This window comes from Oncorhynchus tshawytscha, linkage group LG19, assembly GCF_018296145.1.
Source record: "Oncorhynchus tshawytscha isolate Ot180627B linkage group LG19, Otsh_v2.0, whole genome shotgun sequence".
NCBI classification, from domain to species: domain Eukaryota; kingdom Metazoa; phylum Chordata; class Actinopteri; order Salmoniformes; family Salmonidae; genus Oncorhynchus; species Oncorhynchus tshawytscha.
In genome coordinates, this window is record NC_056447.1 from 34,765,622 (window position 1) to 34,779,575 (window position 13,954).

General features: G+C 43.6%; 1 protein-coding gene across 1 annotated transcript in view; it reads right to left on the minus strand.

Moving 5' to 3' along the window:
- Window positions 1-3,600, minus strand: part of LOC112218989 (pyruvate dehydrogenase protein X component, mitochondrial-like) — a 37,833-nt gene extending 34,233 nt beyond the window's left edge. The window contains exons 1-3 of the mRNA XM_042301170.1: window positions 3,577-3,600; window positions 3,371-3,517; window positions 481-542 (exon numbers count right to left, since the gene is read on the minus strand). Of these exons, the coding sequence (XP_042157104.1) occupies window positions 481-542; window positions 3,371-3,517; window positions 3,577-3,600 (233 nt within the window). The remainder of the gene's footprint in view (window positions 1-480; window positions 543-3,370; window positions 3,518-3,576) is intronic.
- Window positions 3,601-13,954: the final 10,354 nt, after the last annotated feature.

Here is a 13,954-nt window from a genome sequence, read left to right on the forward strand (position 1 = left end):
AAAGTAAAAAAAGAAGGAAGGAAGCGCTGCTAAGGTAGACAATAGTAGGTTTTGGTGGACAGAAGGTGCTCTTTGGTAAATTGGTCATCAAAAAGAAGGGAGGACCAAGGCACTCTTTACATAATTAATTAAAATGCCTTAATTTGTATTGGAGCCGAAACGCATCTGTTTTTCAATCTTTGTTTCTAAAGACTGTAGCTATCTATTCTGAAAGTTTATCTGGCCAGGCAAAAGAGGATAGGGTTCAGCTCTAGTCCAGTTCCTCTGGAGTTTTTTTTGTTACCAATGAGCCAGCTGCTTGCTCTTTAGGGGTTCATGCCAAGGAGGTGAGACACACAGTCCTGTGGGGGCTACTCTGGGGTTGGTGGTGGGGGTGCAGAGGGGGCCATCTGAGGGGGAGTGGCTACAGCTGCAGGAGGAGGAGCCTGGGTGGGCACGGCTGCCCCAGGGGGAGGGATCTCCACCGTCTTCCAGTCCTACCCTTCCTCCACCATGAGGGCGATCAGAGTCCCCAGATGCACTGCACGACTGCCCTCCTCCATCTGTGGGAAGAGAGAGACACACTTAAAATAATAATCACTTCATCAGATTGCATTTGACTTAGACTGCTCAAGAAGACTGAGGAGAGGGGGAGAAAGAGAGTGCACAAAATAACAAGTAAAAGAATGAGAAAGGAAGAAGAGCACTAGGGAGAAGATAGAAGGGAGAATGAGTGAGAAACTAAAGAGGGAGAGGCCAAATGATAGGAAGAATGGAAAGGGAACCACCCAGGAGAGAGAGGGTTTTCAAAAGATGCACCTCGACACAACATTCAATACTGTTTCCAGAGGGACCATGAGCAGACCCTTCAATTCGCTGTGCGTCCATCCCCACTGCCTACTCAATCTACTTAATTTCCCCTTGCCGCTGTTCTGTTCCAACAAAACACAAACAAGGGTAAAGACTAATAGAGGGGGGAATGGATTGCTTACAGTTTCTTAACCCCCCTTCCCATCGCACATTGATTCTCTCCCTCTCTCTAGCTATCCATTTTCCTTTCTAACAGAGTCAAAAAGGCACAGCATGGATGTCTCCTCCCCCCCACAGTCAGCTAGGTGTTTTTGCTCTGTCAATATTGATTAGTTCTAAATGATAGGGCTAGCACAATAGATGGGCCAGGGCCGCGACACTCCATCTATTTCCAAAAGGGATCCACTTATTGAGCTGTCATTCCTGCTAAAGGGCGTAGCTTTGTTTGCCAGATAGGAAGGAAAAATAAGACAGAAAGCACAACAACAGCTTTTGTTCTTTTGATCATGGCGACACAGAACTTGATCAGGAAGTTGGTTTCTGCGTTAGATCACACCACAAGCCCTTGTAACTGGCTGAATATCCGTTGGTTTTGAACCATAAGACTTGGAGGAAAACCCACAGCTGTGACTTGTTCAGCCCCACCTCCTCCAAAGTGCCCAAAGGGTTGACGTTTTTCTCAGTATATCACGTTCTGACCTTAGTTCCCTTGTTTTTGTCTTTGTTTTAGAATAGTCAGGGGGGCGTGAGTTGGCGTGGGCAGTCTATGTTTGTTTTTCTATGTTGGTTTTTGAGTTCGGCCGAGTATGGTTCTCAATCAGAGGCAGCTGTCAATTGTTGTCCCTGATTGAGAATCATACTTAGGTAGCCTGGGTTTCACTTTTGGTTTGTGGGTGTGTGTTTCCGTGTGAGTGTTTGGGCCACACGGTACTGTTTCGTTTTGTTCACATCGTTTATTGTTTTGTTCCAGTGTTCAGTTTGTTTATTAAAAAGACATGAACACTTACCACGCTGCACATTGGTCCTCCTCTCTATCTCCAGGCGACATCTGTTACACAGTACAATACTAAAGATCAGCTTTAATATTGCAGATAGATTGTAGCTTCCATCAAAGTTATTGTCGGTATGATTTCCAATCCGCCATATATTTTTTTGTAAATATTTTGCTAATTTTTTGGCAGGGGACTTGGGAATCTTTTAAAAGACTTTTACTTATGTCTTATGTTGTACACTTCTTTTAATATACAGTATTTTATTTCCAGGGAGTTGTTTTTATAATTTGTTTTACTTTTGAACACTGTTTTGGGTGGGGGGGGGTGTTGAACTGATTTCATCACCATTTCTTTGCAAGGGGGGTGTTGGGATTTTTTGTTTTATTGTCGTGAATTAACTTGTAAACTTTTAATATGATGTTTTATTTAATTAGAGATTGATATTATAATTTCTATTTTTTCAAATAAAAACATGTTTATAGTCAACACTTGGCTTTTCCTTGAGGGTGACACATTGGCAGTCAGGATCTCTAGTCTCCACTAAGTGTTGGTAACACCACATAAGGTTCTCCCTTATCCAACTGTCGGTAGAGAAACAATCTTTTTGCTGCTCAGAGATAAAACACCTATGTTCTTCTGCCTAGCATGGAAGTGGCTAGAATCTTCTGAGGTGTAAGGAATATTAGGAGACTGAAACTCGGGATATACTGTAGCTGCTGGAAGGTGACCATTGGTGATCATCAGGTCTTGTTGGAAGGTAAACCTTCAGCCCCAGTCTGAGGTCCTGAGTGCTCTGCAGCAGGTTTTCATCAAAGATCTCTCTGTACTTCTCTACGTTCATCTTTCCCTCAATCCTGACAAGTCTCCCTGTCCCTGCCGCTAAAAAACATCCCCACAGCATGATGCTGCCACCACCATGCTTCACCGTAGGGATGATGCCAGGTTTCCTCCAGACGTGACGCTTGGCATTCAGGCCAAAGAGTTCAATCTTGGTTTCATCAGACCAGATAATCTTGTTTCTCATGGTCTGAGAGTCCGTTAGGTGCCTTTTGGCAAACTCCAAGCAGGCTGTCATGTACCTTTAACTGAGTGGCTTCCGTCTGGCCATTCTACCAGAAAAGGCCTAAATTGGTGAAGTGCTGCAGAGATGGTTGTCCTTCTGGAAGGTTCCCCCATCTCCACAGAGGAGCTCTAGAGATCTGTCAGAGTGACCATCGAGTTCTCGGTCAACTCGTGGGTGAACAAGGAGTAAGGCAGAGTAATGATGAGACACCCCTGGGGTTGCCCTGTGTTAAGAGTCAATGTGGAGGAGGTGTTGCCAGTGTTCACAGCCTGTGATTTTCCTGTCAGAAAGTTAAGGATCCAGTTCCGGAGGGTTGTGTCCAGATCCAGGGCACTGAGCTTGTGGTCAAGCTTTGATGGAACAATAGTGTTGAATGCTTAACTGTAGTCAATGAACAACATTCTCACATCGGTGTTCCTCTTGTCCAGATGTGTTACGGCCATGTGAATAGCGATAGAAATGGCATCTTTTGTGGATCTGTTGGAGCGGTAGACAAATTGGAGTGGGTCCACTGTGCCTGGCATGCCTTGATCTGGGCCTTGACAAGCCGCTTGGAGCACTTCATGATGACTGAGGTGAGCGCGAGAGGGCGATAGTCATTTTGGCATGTCACCTTGTTTTTCTTGGGCACTGGGACAATGGTGGTCTCCTTATAGCAGGTGGGGACTACAGCCTGAGACAGGGACAGGTTGAATATGTCCGAGAAGACGCCCCCAGTCGTTCAGCACACACCGAGGACGCGGCCAGGGACGCCATATTGGCTGGCTGCTTTGTGAGTATTCACTCGAAAGTTTTCCTCATGTCAGCCTCGAAGAGTGAAAGCACCTGGTCGTCCGTAGCAGCGAGATTCTTCCTGGATGGATCGGTATTGTCTGCCTCGAAGCGAGCATGAAATGTGTTATGCTCGTCTGGGAGGGAGGCTTCGATGAGCACTGCATCGATATTCTGTAGTCCTTGCCATATATGACACGAGTCTATTCAAGTTTGAGTATGCATTATCGTTTTGCATCCCTAGTGGATTTGCGGAGATTGTACCTGCTTGCCTTGTATGCGTTGTGCGCCACCAATACATCAGGGTTTGTTCTGCTGACATTGAATAACGCAGCACGGGCTCTCAGCATGGTACGGATTTCCCCGTTCCTCCATTTTTGGTTGGGGTATATCTGGATTTTTATTGTGGGTACAACATCATCAACACATTTCCTAATGCTTGTGATTGACGATGAATATTCCTCAATGTTGATGGATAAATCATTTTATTATTACATTTTTGCATTCCCCCCCTTTTTCTCCCCAATTTTGTGATATCCATTTGGTGGTTAAGATCTTGTCTCATCGCTGCAACTCCCCAACGGGCTCGGGATAGGCAAATGTCGAGTCATGTGTCCCTGGAAACATGAACCGCCAAGCTGCGCTGCTTCTTAACACACTGCGTCCGAGGAAACACCGTTCAACTGACTACCGAAGTCAGCTTGCTGTCGCCCGGCCCACCACAAGGAGTCACTAGAGCACAATGAGCCAAGGAAATCCCCCCGGCCAAACCCTCACGGTGCTGGGCCAATTATGCGCCATCCTATGGGGCTCCCGGTCATGGCTGGCTGGGATTGGGATTGAACCAGAGGCTGCAGTGGCAGTTTAGACTGCTGCGCAACTCAGGAGGTGGGTGGATGAATCTTCGCTGGTGGCTCCATCGAGATGCTGCTTGTAGGTGGGGAGTAGGAAGAGAGACTTGATCTGATTGGCCAAAGTGGGGTTGGGGATGGCCTCGTATGGGTCATGGATGTTTGTGTATATATGGTCAAACACACTGGATCCTCTTGTACGGCAGGATACATGTTGAGGATATCTTGTTGACCATGAATTGTGTTAGAAAACATACCTCTCCACCCCCCCAACTCATACCACAAGCTGCCGATCAATCCATTCAGAATATGGAGAAGCAGTCTGGTTGAAAAGCAGAGTCGAGCGTATTCTCTTTAAGCCCCGTTTCATCAATTGAAGCCTTGCTCTGAGTTCACAAAGTACATTTTCCAGTGATTAGACATTAGCCATCAGGATAGTAGGAAGAGGCTGTGTAGCCCATCTTTTCAGCGTAGCTTGGATTCCCTCTTTCCTTACTCTTCTTTATCATCGGTATTACCTTAGGACAGGGCTGCCCAATCCTCTTCCTGGAGATCTACCGTCCTGTGGGTTTTCAGTCCAAGAAGCAAAGTCGAGCAGGAACCGGCAAGACGGGTGCCCTCCTAAGCGTCACCATCTTATCCGTGTATACCCCAAAGGGTTATTATGATTCTCCTTGTAACGGATTTATAAACATGAGGACCACTAAGAAGAATGAGAATGACATGCCACTAATGATTACACATTGACAGGCTGTAATGAGTGTTTGGTTAGGACTGCAGCCAGGTTTTTGACACTGAGTGTATGAGTGAGTGAGAGACAGAGAGAGCAGGAAGGACAGAGATGGAGCAGTGGGGCAGTGATTGTGTTTATCCGGCTTATAATCCAGAGTGGAGGATGGGGAAAGGTGGCAGATGAGGTATCCATACATCTTAATTGTATTGGATCAGTGCAACACCGCAGTATATCATAAACTGTCTCTGACCATCACTGTCCCAATAGACATACATGCAGCTAGTCTATTGTACTACAACATAAAACCATTAAATTCTCACTGTGACTATGGTGCCTTTTCCTACTCCAGATTAGAGCTTGATGTTTTGTGGGACACATACTGAGCAGTGGACAAGGAAATGTACAACCACGGAGTGTTCCACAATGTGCCACACAAAGCATGTGACTGGGGTGTGAGGGAGAGAGAAAGCCCAGTGATGTTCCCTCCCCACTAATAGGCTCTCCATAAACATCAATTAGACAACCAGGTATTTATAGACTTATTTAATACAGCTGCCTAAGAAGCTGCTGCTGGGGGCTGTAATTCACACTCGCACACACACACGCACCCGCACACGGACACGCACACAAACACCCCCCTTGCCACTGTCATTTTATTTTTTATTCGTCACATTATGGCATGCCATCTTATGTGTGGATGTCTCCATCAATGAAGTAAAGGCATATAAGCACACATTTAGACTAGAGAGAGACAGAGGGAGTGAGAGAAGAAACACAAACACCACCAGTGGGGCTCAACACTGCCATCATCTGGCTGTTAAAGGACAGCTGCTGAGCCATTCAGTCACTCAGAGTCATTTAGTCAGATACATGAGCAGCACATCAAATGGACCAGACAGGTAAACGATGCCGTTTTAACACAACTGACTCACGTTATAACTTGATTTCAGTGAAGAACGATAGGTCAAGAGGTGGATGAGGACACCATTTTTAGTAGGCTATGCAAGGATTTCAGAAAATAACCATTAATTATATATGATTATATTTATTTTTTGTACTGTTAATATGCACACACACTGACACTCCAACACACACATACAAACACTCACTTCCTAATATGCTCACACCCACACAATATGCACATACATTTATACGGGCTCTACACACAAACACATACGCACTCACATACAATCATCATACGCTGCTGCTAGTCTGTTTATCATATATTCTGATCCCTAGTCACCTTACCCCTATACAAATCTAACTCTTATTACTCCAGTATCCCCGCACATTGTAAATATGGTACTGGAAATGGCTGACCCTGTATATACTGTACATGTCTCACATGATCCCCGGCTAACTGCTGAGTTCTTCTCCCAAAGAACAGTCCTGTGGTCTCCCTTCGCTTAGTAGGTTTTTTCTCATTACCTCTCAGCATAAAGTACAAAAAAACACATTCAAACTCCGTCCTTCTCATAGGCTCAACTTGTCTCCCAAACAGCTCAGTGGTTGATGTAGGCTTTCTAAACACTAAAACCTGGGTTCCTGGCCTCTTAGTCTGATTTCCAATTTTTCTCACCATTTGCATCCATTAGTTATTTTCCTCAGATCCCCCAGGGGGTCCCGTGGCTGAGCCAACAAGGAGACCCATGGAAAGGATGATGGGGAAAACAAACCACCAGACCCGGTGTAGACTCTGTTCCCTCGTTATAGAATCTGATTGTGAGTGTGAAATGATGACTCCTTCTTCTGCTCGTTGGCTAGAGCCTTTTTCTTCATCTTTCTTTCCGGCCTTTAGGTCTGGGCCCTCTGCTTTTTTCCTTTGGCTCGGACCTTCTTTCTCCTTCAGATGTTCTCGGGGCCCCGCTCTCCCTCTAGTGGCTCATCCATGGCTCCCACTCTGGGGGGGTGCTTGCAGTGGGAGAGATGATACCAGCCGGACCTCTCTGCCACTCACAGGGCTGTTGGTGTCACTATGTTTACCTGGAACAGACCCATCTATCATGGTTGGTTCAATTTTTGTTTGTGGACTCTGAATTTCACCCAGTCTCCGTTCATGGGAAGCTTGTCAGGGTCTTTACTTGGGGGAACCTTTTTTACTTTCCTGTGGGCAGAGTGGAGAGACCTCAGTTATGTCTATCTGTCGGTCAGTCATAGGTTGAACACCTGGTGTGTTCATGGGTCATCCTGTTAACATCTCGTAAAGTGTACACACAATACCTTCGTTAATGCTGCTGCACATTTTCATGAGGACAAGGGGCAAGCATTCCACCCAACTCATTTTTGTGGAATGGCAGGCTTTTGCAAGCCCCCCTTTAATCATTTGTTTAGCCCTCTCAGTAATCTTACTCAGCAGGAGATAGATGGACACAAACTTCTGGTCACCCATCGTTTTAATCTAAATCTGTAATTAATTGGCATTCGCTGGTGTGGTTTCCCTCTAACAAGTAAGTGACACCTCACTCATCCCAAATATATACATAAACTTTTAATATGACATAGTCGAATTCTAGATAGGATATATTACATAACTGGCTATTGGTGAAATGCATGATGTCAATATATGATGAATGGAATGAATGATTGATGAATGAATGTAGTACTCCGGAGAGGTAGGATGATTTTGTAGAGGTGGCTTGACGAGGCTGTCTGAGGCTGCCCTATCCTACGGTGGTGGCCGATTATGATTGAAATTAAATACTAGTTATTTTGTTTTTGGAGAGATGGTTCAGCGATAATCATCTATTTTCTATTTACATTAACTTTTAAGAAATGGCATGTCTGGACAGAGATGGCAGGAGAAAACGATATCCACTGGATGGTTCATTCAACAAGACTAGGTTGGATTTAGTCAAGGAGATAATTCAGACAAGAAAAATTGACAAAAAGAAGGGGAAGAAAGGTATCCTTGTTTCAGAAACCGTGATAGGAATGATGATCTTCATGAACAAGGCTACTGTGATCAAACTAAAGCTGGAGAGAACAATAAAGTGCGGGAGGAAAGAAATGAGTCAGGACAGAGGCAGAACAGGAGTACTCCCCACCGCCATATGAGACTGAGACTCAACCCAGAGGACCCCCGGGTGACTATACACAGATCTACCCTCTCATACCACTGACAAAAGAAAATGGAGAAGCAACCACAATTCTCCTCAAGGGGACTCTGATGAAGGAAGTGAAGGACACAACGGAAGTGAGGGAATCATACTTAGGCAGCCTGTTTTTCCATCTTAGTTGTGGGTAGTTGACTTTGTTATAGTGGCCTGTATAGCCCTACTAAGCTTCACGTTCTTTTTTGTTGTGTTTGTTTTCTTGTTTTTGTTGGCGACATTCATAATAAAAAGAAATGTACGTTCACGACGCTGCACCTTGGTCCGGTCATTTCCCTGACGACGTTCGTGACATGCGGACAGAAATCTACAACGGAAACACAGCTTGTATGTTTCAGAGTAAGTTCTGTACCCCACTTAAGGGCATAGCTGATTTTATATACATGTGATCACTCCCTAGTGGTATGATCACCTATGTCTATGTATGTACAATAAACTGAGGTTACCTTACAAGGCAACCTAGTACTGTAGCTTCTCTGAATTTATTAGCATTGCCCACTGTCACACAAGTTCAAAATGTCAAAACCAGACCGTGGTTACTTCTCTTTATCTAGTTTTGGTCTGACTCAGACCTAGCTTGCAAGCACACTCTCGCAACAGCCAGAGCTTAACCATAAAGACTAAAATAGATAGCTTGTACAACATATAGTGCATAATTTTTAGACATATAGCAACAATATCTTATCTTATATCTTATTATAAGATCTGTAGCAAAAATGATGATTCTTAAGGTCCCCTTAATCAACAGAAGACATTAATTTATTCAATAAATGTTCTTTTTGTTCGATAAAGTCTCTCTTTATATCCAAAAACACGTTTTGTTCGCATGTTTTCTTCAGTAATCCACAGGCTCAAACGCAGTCACAACAGGCAGACAAAAATATCCAAATTGCATCCGTAAAGTTCATAGAAACATGTCAAACGATGTTAATATTCAATCCTCAGGTTGTTTTTAGCCTAAATAATCTATAATATTTCAACCGGACAATAACATCGTCAATGTAAAAGGTAAACTAGAAAGGCACTCTCTCGTTTGTGCGCATGAAAAAGCTCTGTGATACGGCATGGTCCACTCATTCAGATTGCTCTTACTCCCTCAGTTTTCATAATACAAGCCTGAAACAATTTCTAAAGACTGTTGACATCTAGTGGAAGGCATAGGAACTGCAATTTGAGTCCTAAGTCAATGGATACTGTAATGGCATTGAATAGAAAACTACAACAACAACAAAATCCTACTTCCTGAATGGATTTTTCTCAGGTTTTCGCCCCCCAATTCTGTTCTGTTATACTCACAGACACTATGTTAACGGTTTTGGAAACTTTAGAGTGATTTCTATCCAAATCTACCATTTACATGCATATCCTATCTTCTGGGCCTGAGTAGAAGGCAGTTTTAATTTGGGCACACTTTTCATCCAAAATTCCAAATGCTGCCCCCTCCTTTTCGACAATGCAACAACAATAAGAAAAAAACGAAATATAAGAATACGAACATAAACTAAAAGGCAGTGTATTGGGGAGGGGGGGATGGGGGCAAGTGTATAAATTGATCAGTATAACACGAGTCTGGTACTAGCAGTTGTGATGTGTGTGTAGTATGAATGTGGGTGTCATAGCCAACAACCTCCCTCCTGGATGAAGTCCAGTCAATTAAGAGTCATCTATCCTAAAATAACAGCGTCCTGACAAACTGTGTAGGGATAGAAGGAGGAAGCAGAGAGTGATACATTACATGATGGTTGTTATCATGTAAGCACTGTGGACCATGTCAGATATCTTCATCTAGCCTTTCTTCTTCCATGCACCCCTTCCTCCATTTATTCATCTATCCGTCTCGCCACTGGTAATCTCGATGGCTAAACGTTGACATAAATTCTGTCCACAGTATCAATCCATATCTCAATCCAGGCCCCTCTACCTGCCCTTCATCCACCCATCAATCAATGTGTGGGGGAACGCTACATGTGCCATGTCAGCCTTTTGTGTGTTCATGCATATTGTACGTTCACAGTAATACTAGTTGTGTTTTTGCCAGTGTGTGTGTATTGGTGTGATTGATCGCATCATGATCAGATTTTCATATTGAAGCCATACGGTTAGGGTAGAGGGTGGGGTAGTGGTTCTGTTATCGGTGTTAGTGCGTACCCCACTTCCTCTATGAGTAACATGCCCCTCTCCTGGGGTCTCATTTATCAATCATGCGTAGGCACAAGCGTGGCAAAGTGCTAGATTTATTGATATGCTTAAGAGTGTGTGTAAATTTATGCACAGCCATGACCATGCATAAGACAAGTGATGGAATAAGGGAACTGTTTGTCAAGTGTAGAATGGGTAAAATATATTTTGAAAATGTGTGAAATTGTGAGAGAAATAATTAAAATCGTTTTTAGATTGTATTTTATTTCCATTGTGAACATGTCTCACAGCCCTGGATAAACCAATGTTTTGGATGCAATTATCAGCGAAACAAACTAACATTCAATTTCATACACTATCGCACGACAGGTTGACATCAACAGGCGTTTCTTTTCCATCAATGGGTTCCCAAATACTGTACAAATGGATCAATAGACAGCACAGAACCCACATCGCCATAAAAGTACCATCCCAAAACAAGTTCAAGTATGTGAATAGAAAAGACTTCCACTCTTAATTAATGTGCAGGTGATTCGGTGGCACTCATGACTCATTCATTCTGCAGAACTGCAATGTTGGCATATACGCTTATGGGAGGGAGCTGTTGAGGATGGATAGCTTATTGGTGAGTGTTGCCTATTCATTTTAAGTGTATAATATTTGCCATTGCTAAAGCAACTTGAATTGTCCTAACGGTTCTCTTTGTAGCTATGTTTTTATTTTCACAGGTCAGGCCACAACTGAGCGAGCCAAATAAAATATTTTGGTTGTACTCAATGTCTGACACCAGCACCTCTATTTCAGTATCAGAAAACTATATATTTTTCTTCACTTTTCTTGGTTGTGCAGTTTTATTTCATGGCAATGTATATTCCCCGTGGGCTTTAAAATGATAATTGACTATATATGGTTAATTAGGAGCGTTTACAAAATTCAAATAGCCAAGGTCGTGCACAAGCACTGATGCTGAGAACATTTATATTTATGATTTATGATATTTATGATCTCCTACCGGTGTGCATATGACGCCTGTAAGACTGTTTGATATATCACACTTTTTCTATACGTACAAACATCCTACATTCTGTTTGAAAGTAGTATTTTAGAATAGTTTCCACACAATATTGATAAATGAGGCACCAGATATTTAGCCTGTGGAGCCAGAGGAGCTAGGTTGAAGGATGCAGCAAGGCCTGACCCACATAAATAACACCAGTGGAGCTCTGCAGGCAACCTGACTAGCCCATACCCTGCCCTATCCCCACAGGCTGCACATTAAACTGGCTGCTAAATTAGAATCCTAGTGGGTACATACTTAGAGACCACCATACTACACTCACTGTGGGCTAATCTCCGATATGACCTACACAGAGCAGAGACCATACTGTCCCTGCCCCACACAGCCAAGAAACACATCCCTCACACACACACACACACACACAAACACACACACACACACAAAGAGACTGGTATGCTTCCTCTCCAACACGCCCACTACAGGTTGGGCCTGGGGTGTGTTGTTCGGGGGTGGGTTTTTCAGGAGTGGAGTGGGGTGTTGATCTGGATACTGTCTGAGCCTGGGGGGGCTTATATAATTCACTGCCTCTCTCTTTTTCTGCCAGCTCCCAGTCCTCCAAAGCCCCTAACCCCAACTCCTAGACCGTTGCCATGGAAATTACCTCATCCCCAGCTGAGACATGGATCGGAAGGAGGGAGAGAGTGGGGAGATTAAGAGAAAGAGAAAGCAATAAAAAATACAAAATGAGAGTGAGAGAGAATGAGCAATACAGGAATAGAGCAAGGGCTAAAAAAGACAGACCTACAACGAGAGCGAGAGAATTTTAGATAACCCTTTTCCTAACCTGCTGCTTAAGTTCTCCTAACTAAGTTCTCCTAACCTGCTGCTTAAGTTCTCCTAACCTGCTGCTTAAGTTCTCCTAACCTGCTTCTTAAGTTCTCCTAACCTGCTGCTAAAGTTCTCCTAACCTGCTGCTTAAGTTCTCCTAACCTGCTTCTTAAGTTCTCCTAACCTGCTGCTAAAGTTCTCCTAACCTGCTGCTTAAGTTCTCCTAACCTGCTGCTTAAGTTCTCCTAACCTGCTGCTTAAGTTCTCCTAACCTCCTAAAAAAATGTTGTTGCTCTTTTGCATTTCTTCTTGCACATCGTAATCTGCACATCTATCACTCCAGTGTTAATGCTAAATTGTAATTATTTCGCCACTATGGCCTATTTATTGCCTTACCTCCCTAATCTTACTACATTTGCACACACTGTACATAGACTTTTTCTATTGTGTAATTGACTGTATGTTTGTTTATCCCACATGTAACGGTGTTGTTTTTGTCCCACTGCTTTGCTTTATCTTGGCCAAGTCGCAGTTGTAAATGAGAACTTGTTCTCAACTGGCCTACCTGGTTAAATAAAGGTGAAATATATATGTATATATTTTAAACCTACCTTATGTTCTCCTAACCTGCTGCTTAAATTCTCCTAACCTGCTGTTTATGTTCTCCTAACCTGCTATGAAATGTCAAATCTGACATTAAATTGACAAAAGCTGGATCCCTTATAGCCATGGCTGAGGGATAGACCTATTATAATAATTGAAAGTACATACATGAGAGAGATCACTTCCCCTGCTGTTAGTGATAACTTGGTCCAGTCCATCCTATTGGAAGATCTAAGTAATTCCAATATGCATGTGGTAGAGTAGACCAGCTCCATATCCGCTCTTTATTTAGGGTACACTCATAGACAACACCTGAACCGCTAAAACAATATGGGCATGCTGCGCTGTGCTAAGCGGCCTGGTTTACACCGATAATTGCCAGTTGGACACTGCTCTGAATGATGTGACACTCACTAGTCGGATGACTGACTGGAGGGGACAATGACATCAACTTTAAGACAGGCATGGGTGTGTGCGTGTGTATAATCAGGGTCACCTTATTAGTTGATGAATGCTGGGTTCCAATTAGAAAGGGCAACAAATATGTAATTATGGCTGCTGGATCATTTAGCTCTGATAATGAAGAAGATGGAGGAAAGGAGGGAGTGTTTTCCAGCCGTAGCAGTACCACACTGAGTTGCCGTCAACATCCTCTCTCTCGTTAGGATGTAATAGGAGGTGTTTTCCGTCTCTGCCAGATCGATCTGCTTTCATCACACCGTTTGGAGGGACAAACATGTGGCACAGTGTTAATGAGAGACAGTTGATCTTTCCATCTTTGTTAAAACCATTCATACTTCCACATTAAAGAGAGGCAGAGAAACAGTAAGAGAGAGAGAGAGATAGTTGTCATGAAGCACACCTCATCAGTGATGTTCTGCCAATTATAGAGGTGGGAAGCCCGAAGAGCTGCCACACGCACCCACACTGTTCACTCACCAGTATTTTGGCCAGGATACCATCATTGTTGGACTCCAGTGTAACCACAGCCTTGTGTGTCTTGATCTAACAGAGAGCCAGCTGCCACTGCCTCACCTGCAGGACACAAGCAACAGTC